Source organism: Polypterus senegalus, chromosome 9, assembly GCF_016835505.1.
Source record: "Polypterus senegalus isolate Bchr_013 chromosome 9, ASM1683550v1, whole genome shotgun sequence".
NCBI classification, from domain to species: domain Eukaryota; kingdom Metazoa; phylum Chordata; class Cladistia; order Polypteriformes; family Polypteridae; genus Polypterus; species Polypterus senegalus.
In genome coordinates this window covers 75,958,542-75,981,003 of record NC_053162.1, presented here as the reverse complement: position 1 = coordinate 75,981,003, position 22,462 = coordinate 75,958,542, and the positions used below count along the sequence as shown (strand labels likewise).

At 35.3% G+C, this 22,462-nt stretch overlaps 1 protein-coding gene across 1 annotated transcript in view; it reads right to left on the bottom strand.

The window, feature by feature from the left end:
• The window catches only part of usp10 (ubiquitin specific peptidase 10), a 176,833-nt gene that overhangs the window by 25,581 nt on the left and 128,790 nt on the right, over window positions 1–22,462 (bottom strand). The window contains exons 10-12 of the mRNA XM_039763322.1: window positions 20,914–21,091; window positions 13,299–13,464; window positions 7,594–7,738 (exon numbers count right to left, since the gene is read on the bottom strand). Coding sequence (XP_039619256.1) covers window positions 7,594–7,738; window positions 13,299–13,464; window positions 20,914–21,091 — 489 coding nt within the window. The remainder of the gene's footprint in view (window positions 1–7,593; window positions 7,739–13,298; window positions 13,465–20,913; window positions 21,092–22,462) is intronic.

Here is a 22,462-nt window from a genome sequence, read left to right as displayed (position 1 = left end):
TGCAGAGGTGCAGCCATTTATAGAAAAAGTAACAGGAATTCCATTAGAGAACTAAGTATGTATAACTGACAGGCATACTGATTGATCTGTATACCCAAGTCTGCCTCTCTTCCAGCCGCTTTTCAAGCAAATTGCAGAGCCGTTTGTGAACAAAATTATTCTTTGTTATAGAGCGGATTTATTATAAAACAAGTTACTACTACCTGCTCTTTTAAGAGTTACATGTAAACAGGTAAATCCAGAGTTATCAATTTGACAAAAAACTGCAGTAGTTAAATATGCTTAGGAGATGAGAGATACAGGGTGCTCATTAACCCAATGTAAAAACTTCAGTCTGTTTATGATCTATGAAACAGTCACGGAATATTTCATTTTTTCCACTATTGTTACTGCAATCATTTTTACCATTTGCATGGTGAAGTTGGGGTGCGCTGAATATAAAAATAATGCATTTCCCTAATTAGGTATTAATGACCCCAAAGACAATTTTAGGAAGCCTTTCTATATAACATGTATGTTCAATATATTATCAAGGAAAAAAACACCAGAATCCTAGTAAGTTGTAGAAAATCGAACAATACTGCTATGGAAAGATGGTGGCAGTCATTCAAAATTTAAGGAAAAAACATTGTATATAGTAATTCTCACTGACGCCTTGCTCATTTGAAACTAATTACTTTATTTCTTACTGGCAAAGGAATTTGTTTTCTGGTTTTAATATTGTTCAGAACAAGCAAGTCAAAAGGTTGACATTACAGACAAGCATAATGAATTAAAGGGGTTATTTTTAATGAAAATGGCAACTAAAAATGGCTAAAACATTTTTAAATAAAATAAAGAAAAGCTGACAGAAACAAAACAAACTGAAATTAAAACCAAATATTTGAAAACAAATTAAATTAAAAAGTGTGTAAACACAAAATTATTATTATTTTTGTTAAAAAACCAAATGCCGGCAGCCTACTATTAACATTAGAATCTCTGAAGCCATGAAAAAAGTCATAATCCCAGGCCACCTTAAATTCCTTTGCAATTCTCTATTAGCATTTTTTGTTTTGCAAATATGTCATCAGCATAAGCAGCAAACCCCCGGCAATCCCATCCCCCCATCAAGTGGGAACAAAAAGTTCTCCCAGGTCAAGTCTGTTTCAACTAGGTGTGAGGTGACTGGAGTTGTATAGGGGTAAATAAAATATTGTTACTTGGAATACATGCATTTCATGTGTGTTCCATGTCTACAATGATCTGGGTTAATGTAGGATGACAGGAAATAAGAAATATTGAACACATATCTAAAACTAACGTTTTCCATGTTGTTTTACTAAAGACAAAATTGTGTCTAATATGAAATAAAAGTGTATAATATGTGAAGACTAAAGTCAAATATCAAATAAACACTTTCACAAAAGGTACAAATATAACAAGTGCGCTTTTATTCAAGAATAACACTGAAGAAAAAGAAATCGGGTTCAGGTATGATGCTGACACGACCACTTGGGTGGTGCAGCAGTAAGAACTGCCAACTCATAATCAAGAAGTTGAGTATTCGATTCCGAACCCTTCCTAGATTTACCATTTTGAGTAGTGAACTGCGTTTATTGTTGCCATTATGGGATAAAAACATACATTTGATTTGAGTCCGTAACAGCCAGTGAAAAGTTATGGTACTTGTAAAGGTTAGTTTTTTTTTTTGTTTTTTTTATTCAGTTTTATTTTCTCAGTTACGTTCACGCTCCCCTTGATCTGACAATACTGTTTTCAAATAAAGATATGCTATAAAAGAGATGAACTCAGATGAGGGTTCTACATGGGAGAAACAGAACGAAAGCCCTCCCTACAAGAAATGTTCATTCACACAACAATGCAGCTGCACCAGGAGTAAAGGCAAAAGATGGCATCATCCTGCCAGTCAATCTGCTACATACGTCCTCCAATGAAGCAGCAGGGTCTACGGAGCTCACAAAGGTATCGTGTAAAGTTCAGTTTGCAATTATGTTTCTTGATGGTCTTTATATTTGAAAAGCATTTATATGTTACTTACATAAACACCACATCGAATGTTGTTTACCTATATTTATTTACTTATCTTCCTACAGCGTAAAATCACAAGTAGACTGCAGAGCTTCCTGTGTTTGATTGACATAGGCATGCTGACAAAGTGCATGTAAGTGAGCAATGGTACAGAGAAAATATATATATACTGGGTGAGTCAAAATTATGTTAACATTTGAATGACGAAAAAAATCTATTCACAAAACATACTTCATATGTGCAAGATGCTTTAAAGGAATGTCTCAACCTATTTGCTATCATGTTTTTTTTTTTTTAAATTATTTGAGAAAAATATAATAAAAAAACTTTAAAAATAAAAATAAATTAACAAACAATGAAAGCTCACTAATATGTTCGTCTTGCGGTCTTGTATGTATCTGATCATCCAGTTGATACTCGTAACTGGCCAACTCTAATTTCAAAAGCAACAGGGGTGCGATGCTGCTCTAATATAAGGAATGCTGGCAGTCACCTCCAGTTCACCCTCTGGTGGTCGTTCTGAGTGTCAACTGGATGATAACACGCATACTAGACCTTAAGATCAACCCCCACCCCCACCCTTAGGGCTGATTTCAAGTCGACCAATGAGGAACATGTGTACCAAGTGTACGAAATCACTCCAGCCGTTCGGCAGTTCTGATTGAACATACATAATCTTTTAAATAAATAAATAATATATATAAAAATATATAATTTATTTTAAAGAGAAAATGAAAACTACCTGAAGTTATTTTTCCAAAATAAAGTCTAACTGAACTAAAACTAAAAAGCAGTGACTTTGTGTTACTCCTAAAAATCAAACCAAAAATATGCATGAATACAGTCAAGTGGGAAAGTAAAACATGACAATTAGAAATTGCCATGGCACATGAACAAAGCATAAGGTGACTGTTAAAACAATGTCTACACAACATCCAAATAAATGCATTTGGTGGGAATGAGGTGGAACTAGGTGCACAAAGCATGTGACAAAAAATTTGTTCCCAAGAAAAGGTACAGAAGTATGACAGGTGAGAAATGCAGCTTTGTGGCAAACAATTTCAGATGGCTCTTGTTGCAATGTTCCAGATGAGGGAGAAAGATTTGCACAAACCGAGAGTTTTTTTCTAGTGCTAGCTTACATATTATGTCTGTAATGAATTTCTGTAATAAAATAAAGGCTAATGAAAGCTCACAAGCTGGTTTACAGCAGTCTGTACCATACACAAAAAACAAAACTGCCAGAGTAACTGCCAAGTGAATTTATACAAAATTTACAGCAAAATAACTTAAAGCTGCTTTTTGTGGTTTTCTTTGAACCAGCTAGGTTTCTGTATATTGTTTTATGTGTGGAAAAATATGACATATGATAGAAGTATTAAGTGCAAGCTCCCATTTTTTTCTTATTTTGAAATAGTCCACTTATTTTTTTCTTTTTGACCAAGAATCTGAAACATACACCACTGCTGCCAGAGATTCTACATGGCAAATCTAGTCTAATTGGGAGTTCAATCAGATAGGAACAGTTAATATATACATTGTTTTCAAAGCTCAATCAAAAAGATTTTGTTGAGAACTTCACAGTGTAGGATACTGTAGTTGGAATTACCTGCTTAGAAGCACTGTTACAGCCAAAAATACACTTTTGAGAATAAAGGGGATAAAAATAATATTACCCCCTCCAGTTCTTTCTGAACACATGAATGAGTCTGTATGTGGAGAACAAAAATACAAACCCTCAGGTTTCTTTGGCATTTCACTTCAGCCCTCAGACTGAAGAACTGAAATTTATAAATTTACATTAAACAACCCACGAGAAATCCATTTTGACTAGGAAAGGCCTGGGTCTTTCCTTCCATTAAGGGAATATCTACAACTTTTGAATGATCCTCTTACTATCACATCTTAAGACCGTTTGGTACAGAGACAAGTTTCTGGTAAAGGTTTTACTAGTATACTCAACAATCAGAAAACAAACTCAGTCTACGTAAGACCAATCAAGAGTTCTATTAATGCAGCAATTAAATGAAAGTTATAATAAGGGAAGGCCCCTTTGAAAAAGTATTAACTACCAAACAGATAACAGAGAATTTGATTCAATAGTATGCTCTGCAAGGGTTAGTGCTGAATTCAAATCTCGGTACCTGTTAGCATGGAGCTTGCACACACTGTCTATATTTATACTATTTTTTTCCTCCTTCAGATTTTCTGAAGACATGCCTATTATGTTAATTGATAATCCTAAATTAACCCTATATATGAATGCTAATGTGTCAATCTGCCTGCTCTGCGCCAAACTGGACCTTCATTCAGGGTTGGTTCTAGCCTTGTGCCCATTTTCACCTAGAGACACTCTAGTCCATCAGAGCCTTAAACTGGATTAACATAGTGATAGAATGGCTGAATTAACAGAAAATCCAGTGATGCAACTTCTTTTCCTTTCACTTGTTTTTGTAGAAGTGCCTTAAAACATAGATTGCAACATCATACAGATTTTTCTATTGATTACATCTTTGCGTTAACAGGCTGCCTAAATCTTTTTATCTGCAATGTTCAATTAACAGAAAATTTTGCCTCTTGGATAATTCATTTAAAAAATACAATCAACTAACTCATTAATTTACTCTTTACACTATCCATCTATTATCCAACCCGCTATATCCTAACTACAGGGTCACGGGGGTCTGCTGGAGCCAATCCCAGCCAAAACAGGGCGCAAGGCAGGGAACAAACCCTGGGCAGGGCGCACACACTAGAGACAATTTAGAATCACCAATGCACCTAACCTGCACTAGCTTCTAATTTAGGGCTAATATCAAAATCCTGCTTCTTTCATATAAAGCTTTAAAATGCCTGGGCTGTATTTACTTCATAAACATACAAATGTACATAACCTGGAGTATACATTACACTCTCAAGGATAAATAAAACTTGCTGTAGAAGGTTGAGTCTTTAGTTACACTGCTCCAAAAGCTCAGCTTAGGTCTTTATTTTAGCCTAATACACCTTGGTTAGAGCGGCTAATGATAATGGTTACGTGAACAGATATATGTCTGTTAATCATAACTGCTACAGAACCCCCTACTTTCGTTCTTCTGTTATAGCATCTTGGTGCTCCTGCTGCATTATCAAGCTACTATTCCTGCCCTAAGAATGTGATGACAGATATTGGGGACCTTGATATTAAAACTTCAGTTCTTCAGTTTAAATAACTGAATTTCAGCACAAACTTAGAATATTGTGGGATTCTCATGAGGAGGAGGAGGAGGATGGTGGCCAGTTGGCCAATTGCATCAGAACTGTGACTGTTCTAACCAACCATAATTCTCCAGCTATACAAAAAGTATAATTTTCTTTAGGAATGCTGTTAACTGGAGTTTTTGCTTCCTCTACTGGGTTTGTTACATTGCCACATATGTTAACAAGATTTTGACTGCCATTGTTTGTGTTAATAATGGAGTTAATTTGTGTTAAGCAATCTGTTGGACTCTTCGTCATTGTTTATGTATGTATATGTTTTAGTTTGCTAATACTGTATGTGTAAATATAAGCACTCTAAGCCTGTACCCCATAAAAATACAATGATTCACCCCACTCCTTGTTTCTCTCTCAAAGGCAAAATTACTGACCTGTAACTATGAGAAGGGTCCCAATCCAGGTGGTTCGTTGTGTGGCGGGGGTGCAGCAACACAATATCAGTGCATGCCCCCAACCTCACTGAGTAAAGTGTCTAAATGACAACTAGTTTGATATTTCAAAATCCAGATGAACTTGATATCCTTCACTTACTGATCATATCACATTGAAGAATGAGACTTTTTCCGTTAAGCTATTAATCAATCCTCCCTTCACAAAAGCTTTTGTACAAACTTATTCTTTCCATTCCAAGTTCTACAGCTGCCTTCACTGACCATATTCCATTTAGGTCTTCTATTGAAGCTCATTCTCTATCATCAGTTTCTATTTGCTGAAAACTAATACTCATTCCCCTCATTTAACAACTGTATTATATATACCTTCCAGACTCAATTTTGTTCAAGTAATTCACATTTCCTTTTTCGTGGTTGTGGTTTGTCTGCGCAGTCAAAAATGAATCTGCGGGTTGAAAACTAACACTGCTTCGTAATACATAAGACACTTATGGAACCACACATCAAATCAACATATAATATGGACACTTCAGGTGGAATGAATATTCTGCAGGAACAATGTTGAGCTGGGAGAACAATCCTGTCAGAAGGGGTGAAGCCACCCTGAGAAGCTGTTCAGAGAATGGGTGTGCGAGAGAGAACAAAGACTTTAAAGAGCTGTACTTAATGGGGTCTGTTCCACCATTTAAATCCACTGACCAGGGTACATGGCCTCAGGTGATCTCAGAAAGGATGGTGTTCTTGAATCAACTCTCATAGTCTGGGGAAGTGAGTGTAGGTGGTGCTGACTCTGATGACACAGTAGGAGTTGTGAAGTATAGCTTGTGGCATGAATGCAGGCGACAAAAAAGATCATTGGAGCTGAATGGAAGGAGCTGTAGAAATTCAATCTTGTTAAGGAGTAAAACACTGAATTTTATAATATATAAGGATGTCAGTACTTCTAAAATGCCAGCCAAATAATGCCATTAAGAGAGATCTAGCAACATATTATTTTGTCATACAGTACAACAATCAAAGGACAGGATTAAAAGATCTCAACATCAAAAACTCAACATTGAGGCAGAAAGGCAAATGAATACTAAAAATGTTCTGTTTTTAGAAGGACAAAGGGCTAAATCATATAGTAGGTAAGTAATTTAAGGAGACAAATGATAATGATGACAACTTCACCAAAAGGAAATATTTTTGACAATGTATTATATTGAAAATATCATGTTAACTACTTTCATTTGTGCAAAACAGTGGCATCTGCTGGTAGATGGGGATAGTGTGCCGCTCGCACTAAATGCAAAAACACCACTGCACTCAAGCAGTTAATTTCTAGACCCAGGCATATCTTACTTTTCCTCAGGAACTATCCAAAAGAAATTGTGATATACAACACACCCTTCACCAGGGTAAAATTCCACCATTTTTAGCACGTCTTGATGATTTCAACTTGCTAATAAGTTCTATCATTTGCTCACAGAGATTTAAATTTTCACTAAATTCTAGTCTTCATAAACATAGTACTATGCATAACCATTTCCCCTACCTCCAGAATCTGTATACCCTCAAAAGGTTTTTCACACAAGACCCTCTGAATTGTGTCGGCATGCAGATTTCCCTCCACTAGAATTTCCTTCTCTTGAAAGACTAATATATAATAAATACCTGTTACAAAACTCACCTTTCTTTATTCATTTTTGTTGGGTAATTCCAGACACTATGATCATCCATCTTTTATTAAACAATCATCTTTAAATGTAAAACTGATTAATTTTAAATAGATTACTCATTCAAATTTATTTTCAGCTTTTAGGTACATTTTACATATGTAAACATAAATTAACAGTAGCAAATTTCATTAAAAAAAATTTCAAAGATACAATGAAGGAATCTAAAAAAGAAATTTTGGCAAAAAACAAACCTTTGCTGATTTCCAAGTCTACTGGATATTCTATATTCTTGATCAGTTTCTGACAGCCACCTGATTTTTCATACACAAATCGCTTCAGATGTAAGACTAATACTGGTGGAAGCTCTTCCAAAGTAACTCTTCGACTGATTTCAATCTATAATAAAGGAATCATACATTTAAATAAGTAATTTACAGGTAACATGATAAAATATATAAGTATTAATGCACTTGAAATATTTTAACATTTCTGCATTATCTAAATGCAGTTATACTTGGAAAAATTTACCCAAGTGAAAATCCAATTTTATTGCTCTCAACTGAAAAGAACATGAATATGGAATTCAAAGGAGAGAACAATTCTCTCTCCGAAGTTTTTAGCAGACAGAAAATCTCCCATGAAATATTTTCGGGCACTGTGTTCAACCCAAACCAGATTTTACTTTAGCGAAGGTGTTTCAGAAGAGGGAGTGGGGGAGTTGGAATGAAGAGGATTTTCCTCAGAAGTCTCCCGTTTGGATGCAGAGTTGTAACCAATTTCCATTTAAGCGTAGGCTGACAATTAATTTTAGGAATAACTAGATTTTCTTCTTGAAAATATATATTTATAGCACAAAAAAAAGGAACAAGACATGCTATTAGTAATCCAATAAATTCAGAAATTTTAAGGCATCTAAATAATTTTAACACTGCATGACAATAGTTAAAATAAATTTTACAAATTTGTCTACAAATTTCCTCAGTGTATGTTCTTAACTAGCTCTTGTAAACTAACAGTCACTTTTTGGGCCATTTAATTAATCCGACTACTTACAAAAATTTTTGCTCTCTCTTTAGCAACAACTGTAATAAATATACTTTTATTATGTTTAATGTGGGAAACTGGGACCTGTCTTGGACTAATGTGCGTAGTGAAAAAATGAAACTGTAATCACTTAGTTTGCCATGTACAACAACACATGGTATTACCCTTCTGAATTATTATAAAGGTATGTTCAAAACCAAACAATAGATTAACATATAAAACGCATCAAAAAAATAATGCACATCTGGTCAACAGATGTTTAATTATTAATAGGCTTTCATCACCATGACAGTTTAAGATCAATTATTCCACCCTGTGTTAGCCATGCAGCTGTGAACAGAGAAAAACAGTTTAAAAAAAAAAAAAACAACATTTTTCATGTATAAACATTTTGAAAAATGCCATTTGTTAACAATTTGGCACGACCCATGAAGTAACACAAAATATAGGAATAAACTTCTATGGGTGACTTCCTAAAATGCAGTATCATATAAAGACAACAATATTTACAGTGTGATGCAAAGGTTTGGGCAACCTTGTCAATAGTCATTATTTTCCTGTATAAATCGTTGGTTGTTACGATAAAAAATGTCAGTTCAATATATCATATAGGAGACACACACAGTGATATTTGAGAAGTGAAATGAAGTTTATTGGATTTACAGAAAATGTGTAATAATTGTTCAAACAAAATCAGGCAGGTGCATAAATTTGGGCACCGTTGTCATTTTATTGATTCCAAAACTTTCAGAACTAATTATTGGAACTCAAATTGGCTTGGTAAGCTCAGTGACCCCTGACCTACATACACAGGTGAATCCTATAATGAGAAAGTATTTAAGGGGGTCAATTTTAAGTTTACCTCCTCCTTTAATTTTCTCTGAAAAGTAGCAACATGGGGGTCACAAAACAACTCTCAAATGACCTGAAGACAAAGATTGTTCACCATCATGGTTTAGGGGAAGTATACAGAAAGCTGTCCCAGAGATTTAAGCTGTCTGTTTCCACAGTTAGGAACTTATTGAGGAAATGGAAAACCACAGGCTCAATTCAAGTTAAGGCTCGAAGTGGCAGACCAAGATTTCGGATAGACAGAAGCGACGAATGGTGAGAACAGTCAGAGTCAACCCTCAGACCAGCACCAAAGACCTACAACATCATCTTGCAGCAGATGGAATCACTGTGCATCGTTGAACCATTCGGCACACTTTACACAAGGAGATGCTGTATGCGAGAGTGATGCAGAGGAAGCCTTTTCTCCGCCCACAGCACAAACAGAGCCGCTTGAGGTATGCTCAAGCACATTTGGACAAGCCAGCTTCATTTTGGAATAAGGTGCTGTGGACTGATGAAACTAAAATTGAGTTATTTGGGCATAACAAGGGGCGTTATGCATGGAGGAAAAACACCTGCTACCTACAGTAAATTATGGTGGTGGTTCCATCATGCTGTGGGGCTGTGTGGCCAGTGCAGGGACTGGGAATCTTGTCAAAGTTGAGGGACGCATGGATTCCACTCAGTATCAGCAGATTCTGGAGACCAATGTCCAGGAATCCGTGACAAAGCTGAAGCTGCGCCGGGGCTGGATCTTTCAACAAGACAACGACCCGAAACACTGCTCAAAATCCACTAAGGCATTCATGCAGAGGAACAAGTACAACGTTCTGGAATGGCCATCTCAGTCCCCAGACCTGAATATAATGTGCGAGTGTGAGTTAATGAGAGCTGTCCATGCTCAGAAGCCATCAAACCTGAATGAACTAGAGATGTCTTGTAAAGAGGAATGGTCCAAAATACCTTCAACCACAATTCAGACTCTCAATGGAACCTACAGGAAGCGTTTTGAGGCTGTAATTTCTGCAAAAGGCGGATCTACTAAATATTGATTTCATTTCTTTTTTGTGGTGCCCAAATTTATGCACCTGCCTGATTTTGTTTGAACAATTATTGCACACTTTCTGTAAATCCAATAAACTTCATTTCACTTCTCAAATATCACTGTGTGTGTCTCCTATATGATATATTTAACTGACATTTTTCATCATAACAACCAACGATTTATACAGGAAAATAATGACTATTAACAAGGTTGCCCAAACTTTTGCATCCCACTGTAATCAAGGTATTTATTAACAAAAAAAAAACTATGCCATTTTATTTGTTGCTTCACAATTCAAAGATAATATTTAATGTCTAGGAAACCAAACAAAAATTTCCCAGTAGGACATTTGTTTAGAAAGTAGAGTGGATGCATGCCTCTGTTCAAGACATGGGACTAATTTAATCATTTATGATACACATTTGGGGTGTGGCTATTAAAACTTCTTACGTTGGCGAAACTATGTATTACTTTTTTAAAAATCCTTTTTGAAATGAAGGAAGTGTGTGATGCTGGTCATCTTGTCATTGTTATCTTTAAGCACAAGGTGAGCTACCACAGCTATGCAGATGACACATAGCTGTATTCATCAATAGAGCCTGATGACCCTGATGCTTTTGGCTCTCTGATCTTGTGACTTGCTTATATTTTGAAATGGATGACTAGAAACTTTATCAAACTAAATAAGAGCAAAACAAAAATCTTAGCAGTTGACAAAAATGGATACAGTAAGGTATTATTAGAAAGAAACTTGATCCCTTAGGTTTAAAAGGGAAGTCAGAGGTAAAGAATTTAGGGGTAACTATTGACTCTGACAAACTTTAAATCACATATTAATCAGATTACTAGGACTACATTTTTTCACAAGAAATTTAACTAAAGTTAGACCTGTTAGTTCAAGTTTTTGTTTTTAGTTGACTAGATTACTGTAATGCACTCCTTACAGGACTACCTAAGAAAAATATCTATTACAGCAGCGGTTCCCAGACCTTTTCTGTTCACGTTGCACTTGACGTTTCAAGATTTTTCCAAGGTGCCTAAAGTTAAACCATAGTATAGTTTATAATACATACCTGATAGTTGCAGTGCAGAGTTGGTGGCTTGTAACGATAACTTATATAAAAAAAAAAATCAAACTTGAATTACCATAAATGTTTAGAATAGGTTTTTAATCAGTGCTTTGAGGTGCACCATATGGTTGAAAAAAGGCCAATTTTATGAATTAGTTGACTATGATGACTGACTGCTTCAAATTAAATATATGCTGATGTTTTCGTGGTTGTAAAATTATTCAATTATAAATAATTTATATGCTTGTTACACTTAATTGTTAAGAACCACCAATAATATTTTAATTGAAAAGATTCAACATACATACAATCGTAAAAATCACAATTTACTGATGGGAATAATTAGTGAGCCGTATAAGCCTGTTGCTCACTACACAGATCTATTCAAATCTCAGGTGTTTGGCATACTCGTGTTTTTCTTCCTCAACAAAAATATAGGTTTCTTGCCGCAATTGAAATTTAGGGGACAATACATTGCCATAAGTGCTGAATTCTATGGCTGATAGTATTGTTAGACGAAGGCACATTTGAAAGCAGCTGCCCGCAAATTTACTGATCATGATGTTCAACAATCTATAGCAGCCAGCACAATTAGTTGTTCTGTGATGGTACAGGGCTTTTTATTATACACAACTCTATATGCAACTTTGTGTGAGGCTTGTAGAGCACTGTTCAATATTGACAAATGCAGAGAAAAAGTACTTTTGTTTTAACTTTCTGGTAAAGCAGCCACCAAGATTTACCAACCACGATTGGTTTCTAAATGGTGTTTTAGCTTTTTGGGAGCATACAATCTTCATAAACACTACACACAACGATCTCGCACTCTCTCTTCACCGTTAACATTTTTTGATATAAAGCCAAAATCCATATAATTGTAATCATATTTAAAATATTTCCGCTTCTTCACACACCCACCACTCATTTGTAGTGCATCCTTTTCATTTTGATCATAACACAGTATGTAGGGGGTTTGATCTTCAATAAAGAACATATACACAACAAATAATATACGAGTACAAACACCAATTAGAAAACACAAATTTCAACCATGTGACTCTTTTTAGGCATGTTGATTGCCCCCGACTAGTAGTTCATGCATCACAAATGCAACAAGCCTATTATATTCACATGATTCATATGCACCTACGCCTGTTGCCTGACATCTGGATCAGTTCATTCAGGTCTGTTCTCAAAACGATACTGTTTGGTCTCGTCAGTGGCGCATCACTTATTATGAATAAACCAATCGTAGTACCAAAGAACCACCTCAGTTAGAATTTGTTGGATATTGGTATAACGGTGGTAATTATTATTTCTATATATTTTGAATCTGTTACGGTGGCAAAAGATGTCTAATATCGGAATATTTTATGGCGCACAATTTGGGAAATGCTGGGATAGTTAGTGCAGAATGCAGTAGCAAAAACCTTAACTAGAAAAAGAAAATCTGAGCACATTTCACCAATTTTATCGTCATTTATATTTGCCTTTAAAATACTACTGATTTACAAAGCCTTAAATAAGCTTGTCCCCATCCAATTTATTGGGAGGTTTGTCCTCTTATACTCCAAACTGCAACCTCAGATCTTCAAATAAAGGTCTGCTTAGTATTCCAAGAGCCAACCTGAAAAGAAATGGTGAGTTGGCTTTTTGCTGTTATGCATGTAAGATATGGAATACTTTACCAACAGAAATTCGTCAGGCTAATGCTGTAGAACTTTTTAAAGAAAAATGCTAAAAATCTACTATTTTAAAATGGCTTTTTTGTAGCTACATTTTAGTTGTACTCCTATTACACTAAATGGGCAATTATTTTCCTCTGGGTTATACAATTCCCTACTAACATGTATTATTCTCTGCTGTCTTTTCTGGTTCTTCTGTAGTGGTGATCTGCGCAGAAAAGGTGTGCCCAACAAAAAAAAAAAAAACTACTTTTTAAACAACAGGTAAAAATACTCACTTCCTGTTTGCTTTTTGTGGTGTATCCTTGAACAGACTCTCGAGCCACCAAACTCTCCAGAGCATCCTGAACAGTGCGAATCTTTTCTGACTGAATATCTAGTTGCAGAGAGAAGAAAGGCTGCAGAGTTGCAGACTCTTTTGAGCTTTGCTGGTAGACTACTGATCTGCATACAAGAACAAATAAAATAATATTAATTACAGTAGACCAAACCAACAATATATCATTTCATACGTTTCAGAAAGATTATACATTAATTTCAATTATGAGAAAAATTAAGAAGGAATTTTAATAACTAGATACATTTTTCTACACCTTCTCTCTCTGTAAGGGAAAAAATACAGACAGACAGACACTACTGACTTCCCTTTTAACATGACCACCCAAGGTCAGGCTAGACTTTGACATCCACAAAAGATGTTACCAGGACTGAATAAAATTGAATGGACAAACAGCTTGTGACACCACAGACACTATCGAGCAGAGCAGGGCTGTTTAATTACAAATTCAGTTGGGCCAGGTTTTCAAAACAAGAAATTTAGCTGACCCAGAAATTTTTAGTGGCCGGTAAGACACAGGTAATACATTTTAAACCAACACAAATTAATCTAATGAAAAACAAGTAATTTTTATTCATGGTTTCCCTTTTAAACTTGGTCACATCTGACACAGGTACATCAAAAAGTGTGTTTTAAAAAACAAAAAACTAATTGAACAGAATCAGAGGTAGAAGCAATACTTTGTTTCCACTTCTGAAAAGAAAAGAAAAGAAAAAAAAAAAAAATGAACATTTTGGTCATATCTGACCTAGGCACATTTTAAAATGCATAAAAACAAAATAATGCACAGTATTAGCAATCACATTCGTTTCCCCTTTTGAAATGAAATAAACATTTTGCTCACATCTGACCCAGGCAAGAGCACAAAGTAAAAAGTGCACAGTATTAGCAATCACATTTGTTTATTTTATGAAATAAAATAAATATGCTGGTCATACATAACCCTGGCACATCATAAAGTGCATTTAACAGTGTAAAAAAAGAACTATCATTGCAATCAAAGCTATCAGTACACTAACCCATAACAAGTGGTAACAGTAACTAACACAAATAAATAAAACACTTACTGCACACTTATGGAACATGGGATCGTTTAAAATTACCAAGTGCCATTTTTAAACACAAAAATGTGACAGTATGCATATGTTGCAATTGGATCAAGTTTGAAGTACTGTGAAGGTATACAGAGGCTGAAACTCCTAGACTAAATGTTTTGTTTTTTTTTGGCGAAAAAAACATGACAATTTGTCAATTTCAAATTTTACACGTTAAGTATAATAAGAATAATTATATATATCTATACATCTCTATATCTCTCTATGTATAGCACTTTACTCACTACTCAAAGCACTTTGAAAATTTCATGCAAACCCAGGATTTCCTTATTAAGAAACAGCGGTGCTCCCATTATGCCACCTGCATAAGTGTACTGTACCACATAATATTGAGGTTGTCAGTTTAAAATTACAAACACTGAATTTTTAGAATCGAAGAATATTAACAGGTTAATAACGAGCTCTGCATTCTACAAAAACAGTTATGCAGTCCCGGAAAGCAATATTTGCTTAATTTGATCAAGTTTTAAAGAAACTTCCAAACTTTTTGCATGATTTAATCAAAAGCAGTCTAATTCTCTCTTTGCTTTGAGTGTCAATGGCTGATAGTCATCCTCCTAACAGCCATTAATCCACAGGATCGAAGCATGTGAGTGAAGGACCAACCAATCGTATGAAGAGAACTGAGGAAACAGTGCTCATCAGTAACGAGGCTCTCATTGGAACAACAATTAGATTAATTTATGAAAACCCACAATTGCACGCACTTGATGAAGCTGGAATACAACTAAGAATGCACAATTGATTAGAGAATCATTTAACATGTAGTCTAGGTCACAACCAACTGTCGTGGTGTGTACCATCATGCAAAAAAATACTACCACCACATGCTGCATTGTGGGTTGAATGTTGCTAGGCCACACAGAGTTTGTATTCATGATCTGTACTACTGTATGAATTTTATGCAGGAATTTCAGAAGGCTCACAAAATTGATTTTTCTGTATTTCTGGAAGGACCATGGGCTGGGACACTCAAAAGCCACTTCTAGGCCACATATGGCCCAAGGGCTGCCATTTGCATAGGCCGGCTATAGAGAACAGTTATAGAAATTATATCTATTCTTCATGACCAATTAAATGACAGACTTCTGAAAATGTTTCATGCACCAAATGTGCACACTTTAAATGAAACATTCAAAGTTCCAAGGAGAATAGTAAGCTACTGACTTTACACTACAAGAAATTTAAATGTAAACTTTGATACATTACTCTAACATACAATCCAAACAATAACCTAAGCACAAGAAAAATGACAATTTATTCTAAAAATAAATTTAAGGTTCAAGCGAGAGTAAGCAAGAACATGTGCACAACTCTTGGTCTAAATCCTTAACATCATAAATTGATTACATATCTCAAAGAGACCTACATATTCAGTAAATACTACATTTATTTACATTGGCTTTGCAGCAGACAATCAGGGAAAGTGTCAATGAAAGCTCTCTTCTGCTTTGTGCCAATACACATCTATATTACTAAACGAAGGTTGTATATATGCATGGATGCCAGAAGCACCAAATGCGCACGCGCACAGTGCCTCAGCGCCCCAGAGTCAAACCCAGCGGCATCCCAGAGTCAGTAAGTGGCGCCCAAACAACACAACCTGTAAACTAAACTTCAGGTCACAATACAACCGCCACCTGAATGCGAACGCACAGACCACCGCATATACAACCTTTGTTTAGTAATGTACATTTCCAAGCCGGGATCAGAGGCCAGAAGCAAGCCGTGCAAAATACAATCACCGCCCAAACGCGAACGCACACACCACCGCATATACAACCTATTGACGTTGACCAGATAAATAACCAAGTGATTGGATTGCTTCCTGGAGAAAGCAACGTCTTTCTAAGTACTGACAGTGTTGATTCTGAACACGAAACTGAGCATCTTAATTTCCCATTAGAATATTTAAACACTATTAGCCCAGCCGGATTACCACAACACAATCTTAACCTTAAAGTAGGGACAATAGTCATGCTATTAAGAAAACTTAACACTAAACAAGGTTTATGCAACGGTACATGGTTGGTCATGGACAGCATGAGAGAAAATGTTATTGAGGTACAAGTGCTTACGGGATCCCATACTGGCAATACTATTTTGAGTCCCAGAAATTAACCTCAAAAGATCTGACCTGCAATTACCTTTTAAACTTAAAACACCACTATTTTCCCATTAAGGCTGCATTTGCCATGACGTTCAACGAATCCCAAGGACAAACTAGGGATTTACCTATCTGAACCTGTATTTGGAAAAGGACAACTTTATGTTGTCTTTTCAAGAGTCTGGCGTTCGTGTGACGTTAAAGTGAAGGTTTTAACTACTCCATACCAGGGAGAGCTAATTCAAGGAAAGGAAACCATCTTTACCAAAAATGTTGTTTATAAGGAAATTTTTGACTATTTTGGATTTTATGAATTTTTTGTTTCCAATTTACTTCATTTAAAGCTTTGCACTCCGATATTTGATTTACTTATAAGTGCAGCAACTCAAAGACATTTTGGACTTAAATGATATAATTACATTTCAATTTTAGTTTTAATAAATTGGTTAATTTTAGTACAAATATATTTATTTAATTAAATGAACTTTCCCAGGACACTTTCACCCTCCATTTTTCATCCCTCCAAAGATCAGAGGGAACAGAAAGTGATTGCCATTCTTGGATTTCAAATTCTTTAGAGAATCGGGGGTTTACTGGTGAAGGAATAACATGGGATCACACAAAGTTAAGTTTTAAAAAGAGTTAATTTTCTTTTTAATTACACTGAAAAATAGCCCTTATAAAATGTGAATCTGCACACTGTCAGTCAAGATAACCAACACTGGTGCTGAAAGCGCACTCTTAAAAGGACTGTTGACATAGTTTGACATTTACAATTTCAGTATGCAACCAAAATAAGACACTAAAGATTCAAAGGAATGTTGCTTTTATGATGCAAAGAGTGGTATTTATATTTTCGGGAAAAAAATTAATTTAAGAATATTTTGAAGGGGTGTGACAAGCTAAAGTATGAAACAGATGTGATGTATTACTGAAGTAAAAAACAGTTTCTTATATACAATTTACTGTTCTTGTTTTTCCTTTGAATAAAACATTGAATACTTTCAAATTATGTTCAAATTAGATGTGCCAAAGTTAACACATGCAATTAATTTCCAAAGGTATAACATTTACTTGTCCTTAATTACATTAGACAGATAGTTAATCAACACCTCTTGCTATCTAAGCCATTGGTTTTCAAACTGAGAGCTGTGGCCCCAGCAAGGTTAACATTTAAAAAAAAAAATCCTAGTATTAAAGATTTTGTTTAAATTGCTTAGTTTTTAAGTAGACATACAGGTAATTGAAAATGTTCCACCACTGTTACATAATAGTCATGTATCAACATATCAAAGTCTTAATTTCAGCATCAAAGAAGTTGAACAGCAGTCACATTTACAGAGACTAATGGATATTGCTGAATGAACTTGGTTAAAAATGCAATTAAGAATAAAAAAAAATTACTGTTTAACAGCCTTAATTAAAATGCTAAAATGCAATGACACTCTTAAACAAAGTGAATTAAACTAGCTGTAATTATAAATAAAAACGAACTATGCAACAGACAGAGTGGAACAGGCTGCTTCAATATAATGTCCCCAATATGAAAGTGGGAAAAGATTTAGAAAAAGAATACTTTGTGAAAACAAGTAAATTCTTTATTCCTATGGTTTACTTTTTAAAGACCTGTTTTATGCATGCTAGTCTGCAAAGATTAAGAATCTGGATACAAAAGACATCACAATATATCTTAAATAATGCAATCTAATTTATGAAGTATTATCAAAGACAGCTAAGCTGCACTTCATGCCTGTAGATAAACCAGCAGCCCTTACACACAAAAATCTAAGAGGTAACATGGATGACCTAACCAAATGAGATTAACAAGATCTTCTGTAACTTTAGCTGTTACCATCAGAATTTATCAAGGGTAGTCCAATTAACCCAATGTAATAGTGTACACGATGACAAATGTCACCACTCAAATCTATTAACAATCCCACAGTTTTAATCGTATATGATCTATGGGCTGTAAGCTGTATGAGCTAAAATGATTAAACAGGTATTTAATTTGCATGGTAATGCTGTAAAACCTATAACGCTGGATTCATTAACAGCTGTAACACATTAAATCTGGCTAAGAAAGTGACTGTACAGAAATGTGTTCTTTGAAAGCTTGTACCCTCAAATAGGTCCTGAATGAGGACAATTCACTTTGAAATTCAGTAAAATGCATACTTGTCCACAAACATTTGCATATGTATTTCTAATTGCCAAGAGTACAAAGGAATAGACCTCCTTTTCTCCAAAGCTTTCATCCCCGGTACATTAGCAGTTTTATAACAAAAAGCTAGCTTCAATTTTGAAACATCATTGATTCTTAGGAAAATTACTTGTTTTATTCTTAATTTCAGGTCTTTTTTTTTTTTTTTTTTTTAAACATTAAGTGCCACTCCCAACTTAACATGCTCTTTAGCCCAAAGGCTGCAAATTTTTCATTCCAATGAAATCAAAATTACAGCAAAGAGCCTGTGTTACTTTGCACAATGGGTTCTTCCACATTCAGCTTCACATGAAGGACATATTTGTACTTTAGCATATTCCAAAACAAGGATTACTGTCCCCTGTTTCAAATATATTTAGTGTTAAAATCCCTTAATTACTGTTAATAAACTAGAGAACAAGATACTAGTTAGGAATGAGTAAATGTATATAATAAATGGAACATTTTATTATTATATTTGTTTAACATTGTTTACTTAATAAACATGCACAAACTTCCAAATAAAATATCAAATACAAAATTCGTGCAGTATTTCACTAAAAACTTATTTGCCTCCAGCTAATGAAGTTTTAGAGGAGTGACAAAAGAAATGAATATATAATATGAATATAAACAGTATTATGTATATATTTCTACATATAAATGCATACATTTACATAACTGCTCAAAAAGGGCATCACTGAGCTCCTAGACAGTTTGAGGTGCAATCTAGCAGCGTCGAATGGACCTAAACATAATGTTCCAGAGGTGTTCTATTGGAGTTAGGTCAGGCAACCATTGGGGCCAGTCAATGGTATCAATCCCTTCATCCTCCAGGAACTGCATACTCTTGCCAAATGAGGCCAGGAGGAACCCAGGACCCACCGCAGCAACATAGGGTCTGACAATGGGTCCAAGGATTTCATCCCAGTACCTAATGGCAGTCAAGGTGCCGTTGTCTAGCCTGTAGAGGTCTGTGCGTTCCTCCACAGATATGCCTCCCCAGACCATCACTGAATCTGTTGTGCTGAATGATGTTACAGGCAGCATAACATTCTCCACAGCTTCTAAGAACTCTTTCACTCCTGTCACATATACACAAGGTGAACCTGCTCTCATCTGTGAGAAGCACAGGGCGTCAGTGGTGGATCTGCCAATTCTGGTATTCTATTGCAAATGCCAATCGAGCTCCATGGTGCCGGGCAGTGAGCACAGGGCCCACTAGAGGACATCGGGCCATCAGCCCACCTTCAAAGTCTGTTTCTGATTGTTTGGTCAGGGAGATTCACACCAGTGGCCTGATAAAGGTCATTTTGTAGGGTTCTGGCAGTGAACATCCTGTTCCTCCCTGCTCAAAGGAGCAGATACCATTCCTGTTTATGGGTTAAGGACCTTCTATGGCCTTCTCCAGCTATCCTAGAGTAACTGCCCTTGAGACTGTGCTGGGTGACACAGCAAACCTTCTGGCGATGGCACGTATTGATATGTCACCCAGGAGAAGTTGGACTACCTGTGCAACCTCTGTAGGGTCCAGGTATTGATTCATGCTACCAGTAGTGACACTGACTGCAGCCAAATGCAAAACTAGTGAAAAAACAGTCAGAAAAGATGGATGGAAAAATGTCAGTGGCCTCTACCTGTTAAACTATTCCTGCTTTGGGGGTCGCCGTCTCATTGTTGCCCCTCTAGTGTACCTGTTAATTTCATTAACACCAAAGCAGCTGAAACTCACTAACAACTCCCTCTGCTACTTAACTGACCAGATCAATATCCCAGAAGTTTCACTGATTTGATGCTATACTCTGATTAAAAAGTGTTCCTTTAATTTTTTGCGTAGTTCACATACACATATATACACACATACATACACATATACAGTACATATATGCATTCATGCATAAGATGAAACTCAAATAGCTGAACATCTGAAAATAGTTACTGTTACTAAAAAAATTATCGTGCTTTTAAAGAGCTTTAAAGAGAGTCATTTAAATTATGTACAATTTTACAAAAAACTTGATATACAGGGTACTGATAATAAATGACTACAATCTAAAGTGATGGACATATTCAGTTATCTATATTTTAGTTATACAAATCCACTGAAAATGGAGTAAACAAATATCTTTACCTAATATGACCTCCAAAGATGTCAGTTATAGGTGTACGAATGAAATCTGCCTGCCTCGTAATAGAACTTTTGTTTCTGGGACCTACTTGCTCCCATTCATCATCACTGCCCCCTTCTTCTAACATCTCCTCTTCAACTCCTACCTGGGACGGTTCCGGCCCATTTAACACAAAACCATCTATAAGAAGAAAAAAAAAAACGCATGCATATCAGATTAATTGTTTTATGAGAATGTACACTGAATTTTTGGTAACACAAATCTTTTCAACTAGAAAATTCTAAAGATATAATAAAGCCATGTATTTAAGCAATGACATATTTACATTATTAAAAGTACAGTATATTTCTCTAAGAGTCACACACTGTAAATATCAAACATGTACACTTATTTTAACAGTTGGTGTGAGGAAAAGCACATTAGTCAAACTGAAGTTACACAAAGTAAAAAGGTTAAAGGGTTAATGAACTGGAAGGAAATGTATATTTAAAGGTCTTTAATCAACATAATGCACAATATTGAAACATACAAGAAAGAGGCATAAACTTTTCAATTAGTATATATTATTCTGGATAAAAAATATCCGGTTCTCAATTAACTACTAAATATTTTCCAAAAATCAAGGCCCATACATAAGAAATTATCCTTGAATCTCACCGGCACATGCAAGTTCACCTGTAACTATTTTTAACCAAAATACTGCTTATTACAACAATTGTCACAATCTTGGTTTTCAATTTCCAAACAGGTTTTGAAACAGCTCAGTACCAGATGATCTCGACTATCACGATCAATCCATGTTAGCTTTTGATTCAGTGAATGAACTACAAAATTTGAAGAGGTCTCCACCGTCACAGTCAGCACATGGGAATTTTCAGTATTTAGTGGGGGAGTGGTTAGAATTGAGACTTCTTTTAAACTCTACAGTTTAGAAGATATGGTTAAAATACATGTCTAATGTCCTTGTTTATTCTATTTATGCCATTTTTGCTAAATCGCCTTCTCTCCCCCAAAAGACACCAGCTGCTTTTAAACTATGTATATGCCTACCCTTGTCCAAGGTCTTTTTTTTTTGTGTATAAATTTTGCAAGACCTCAGCGTTTCTCTCTACTCCTTGGTCTTGCCCTTCCTCCACTTCTTTTCATTCTACTTCACAGATACTCAGTTAAAATGGACAAGCCCAGTACTTTAAGTCCAAGTTATTTTTTCACATAGTATAAAATTAATTTGCTACATAAAACTGTTCTGAAGTAAAAGTATTTTACAAAGACTTATGGTTAAAAAAAAATAAATAAAAAAATAATATCTGGTCAATTCTTGTGTTTAAAAATGAAGGTGAATGGGGCTAGTATTCATCCGTGAAAATGGAAGCCTTACAACTTGTCGAATATAATCCACTTTGAAGCAGAATATTTTTCAATTTAAGAAAGTGTACCTTACATGTTTTTGAGGCATGCTTGCGACAACAAAAGTAAACTGAAATAAAATATAGATTTAGGTACTGTTTACTTGATGTAAAGATATGTTTCTCTGCCACTTGTCTTCTCCTA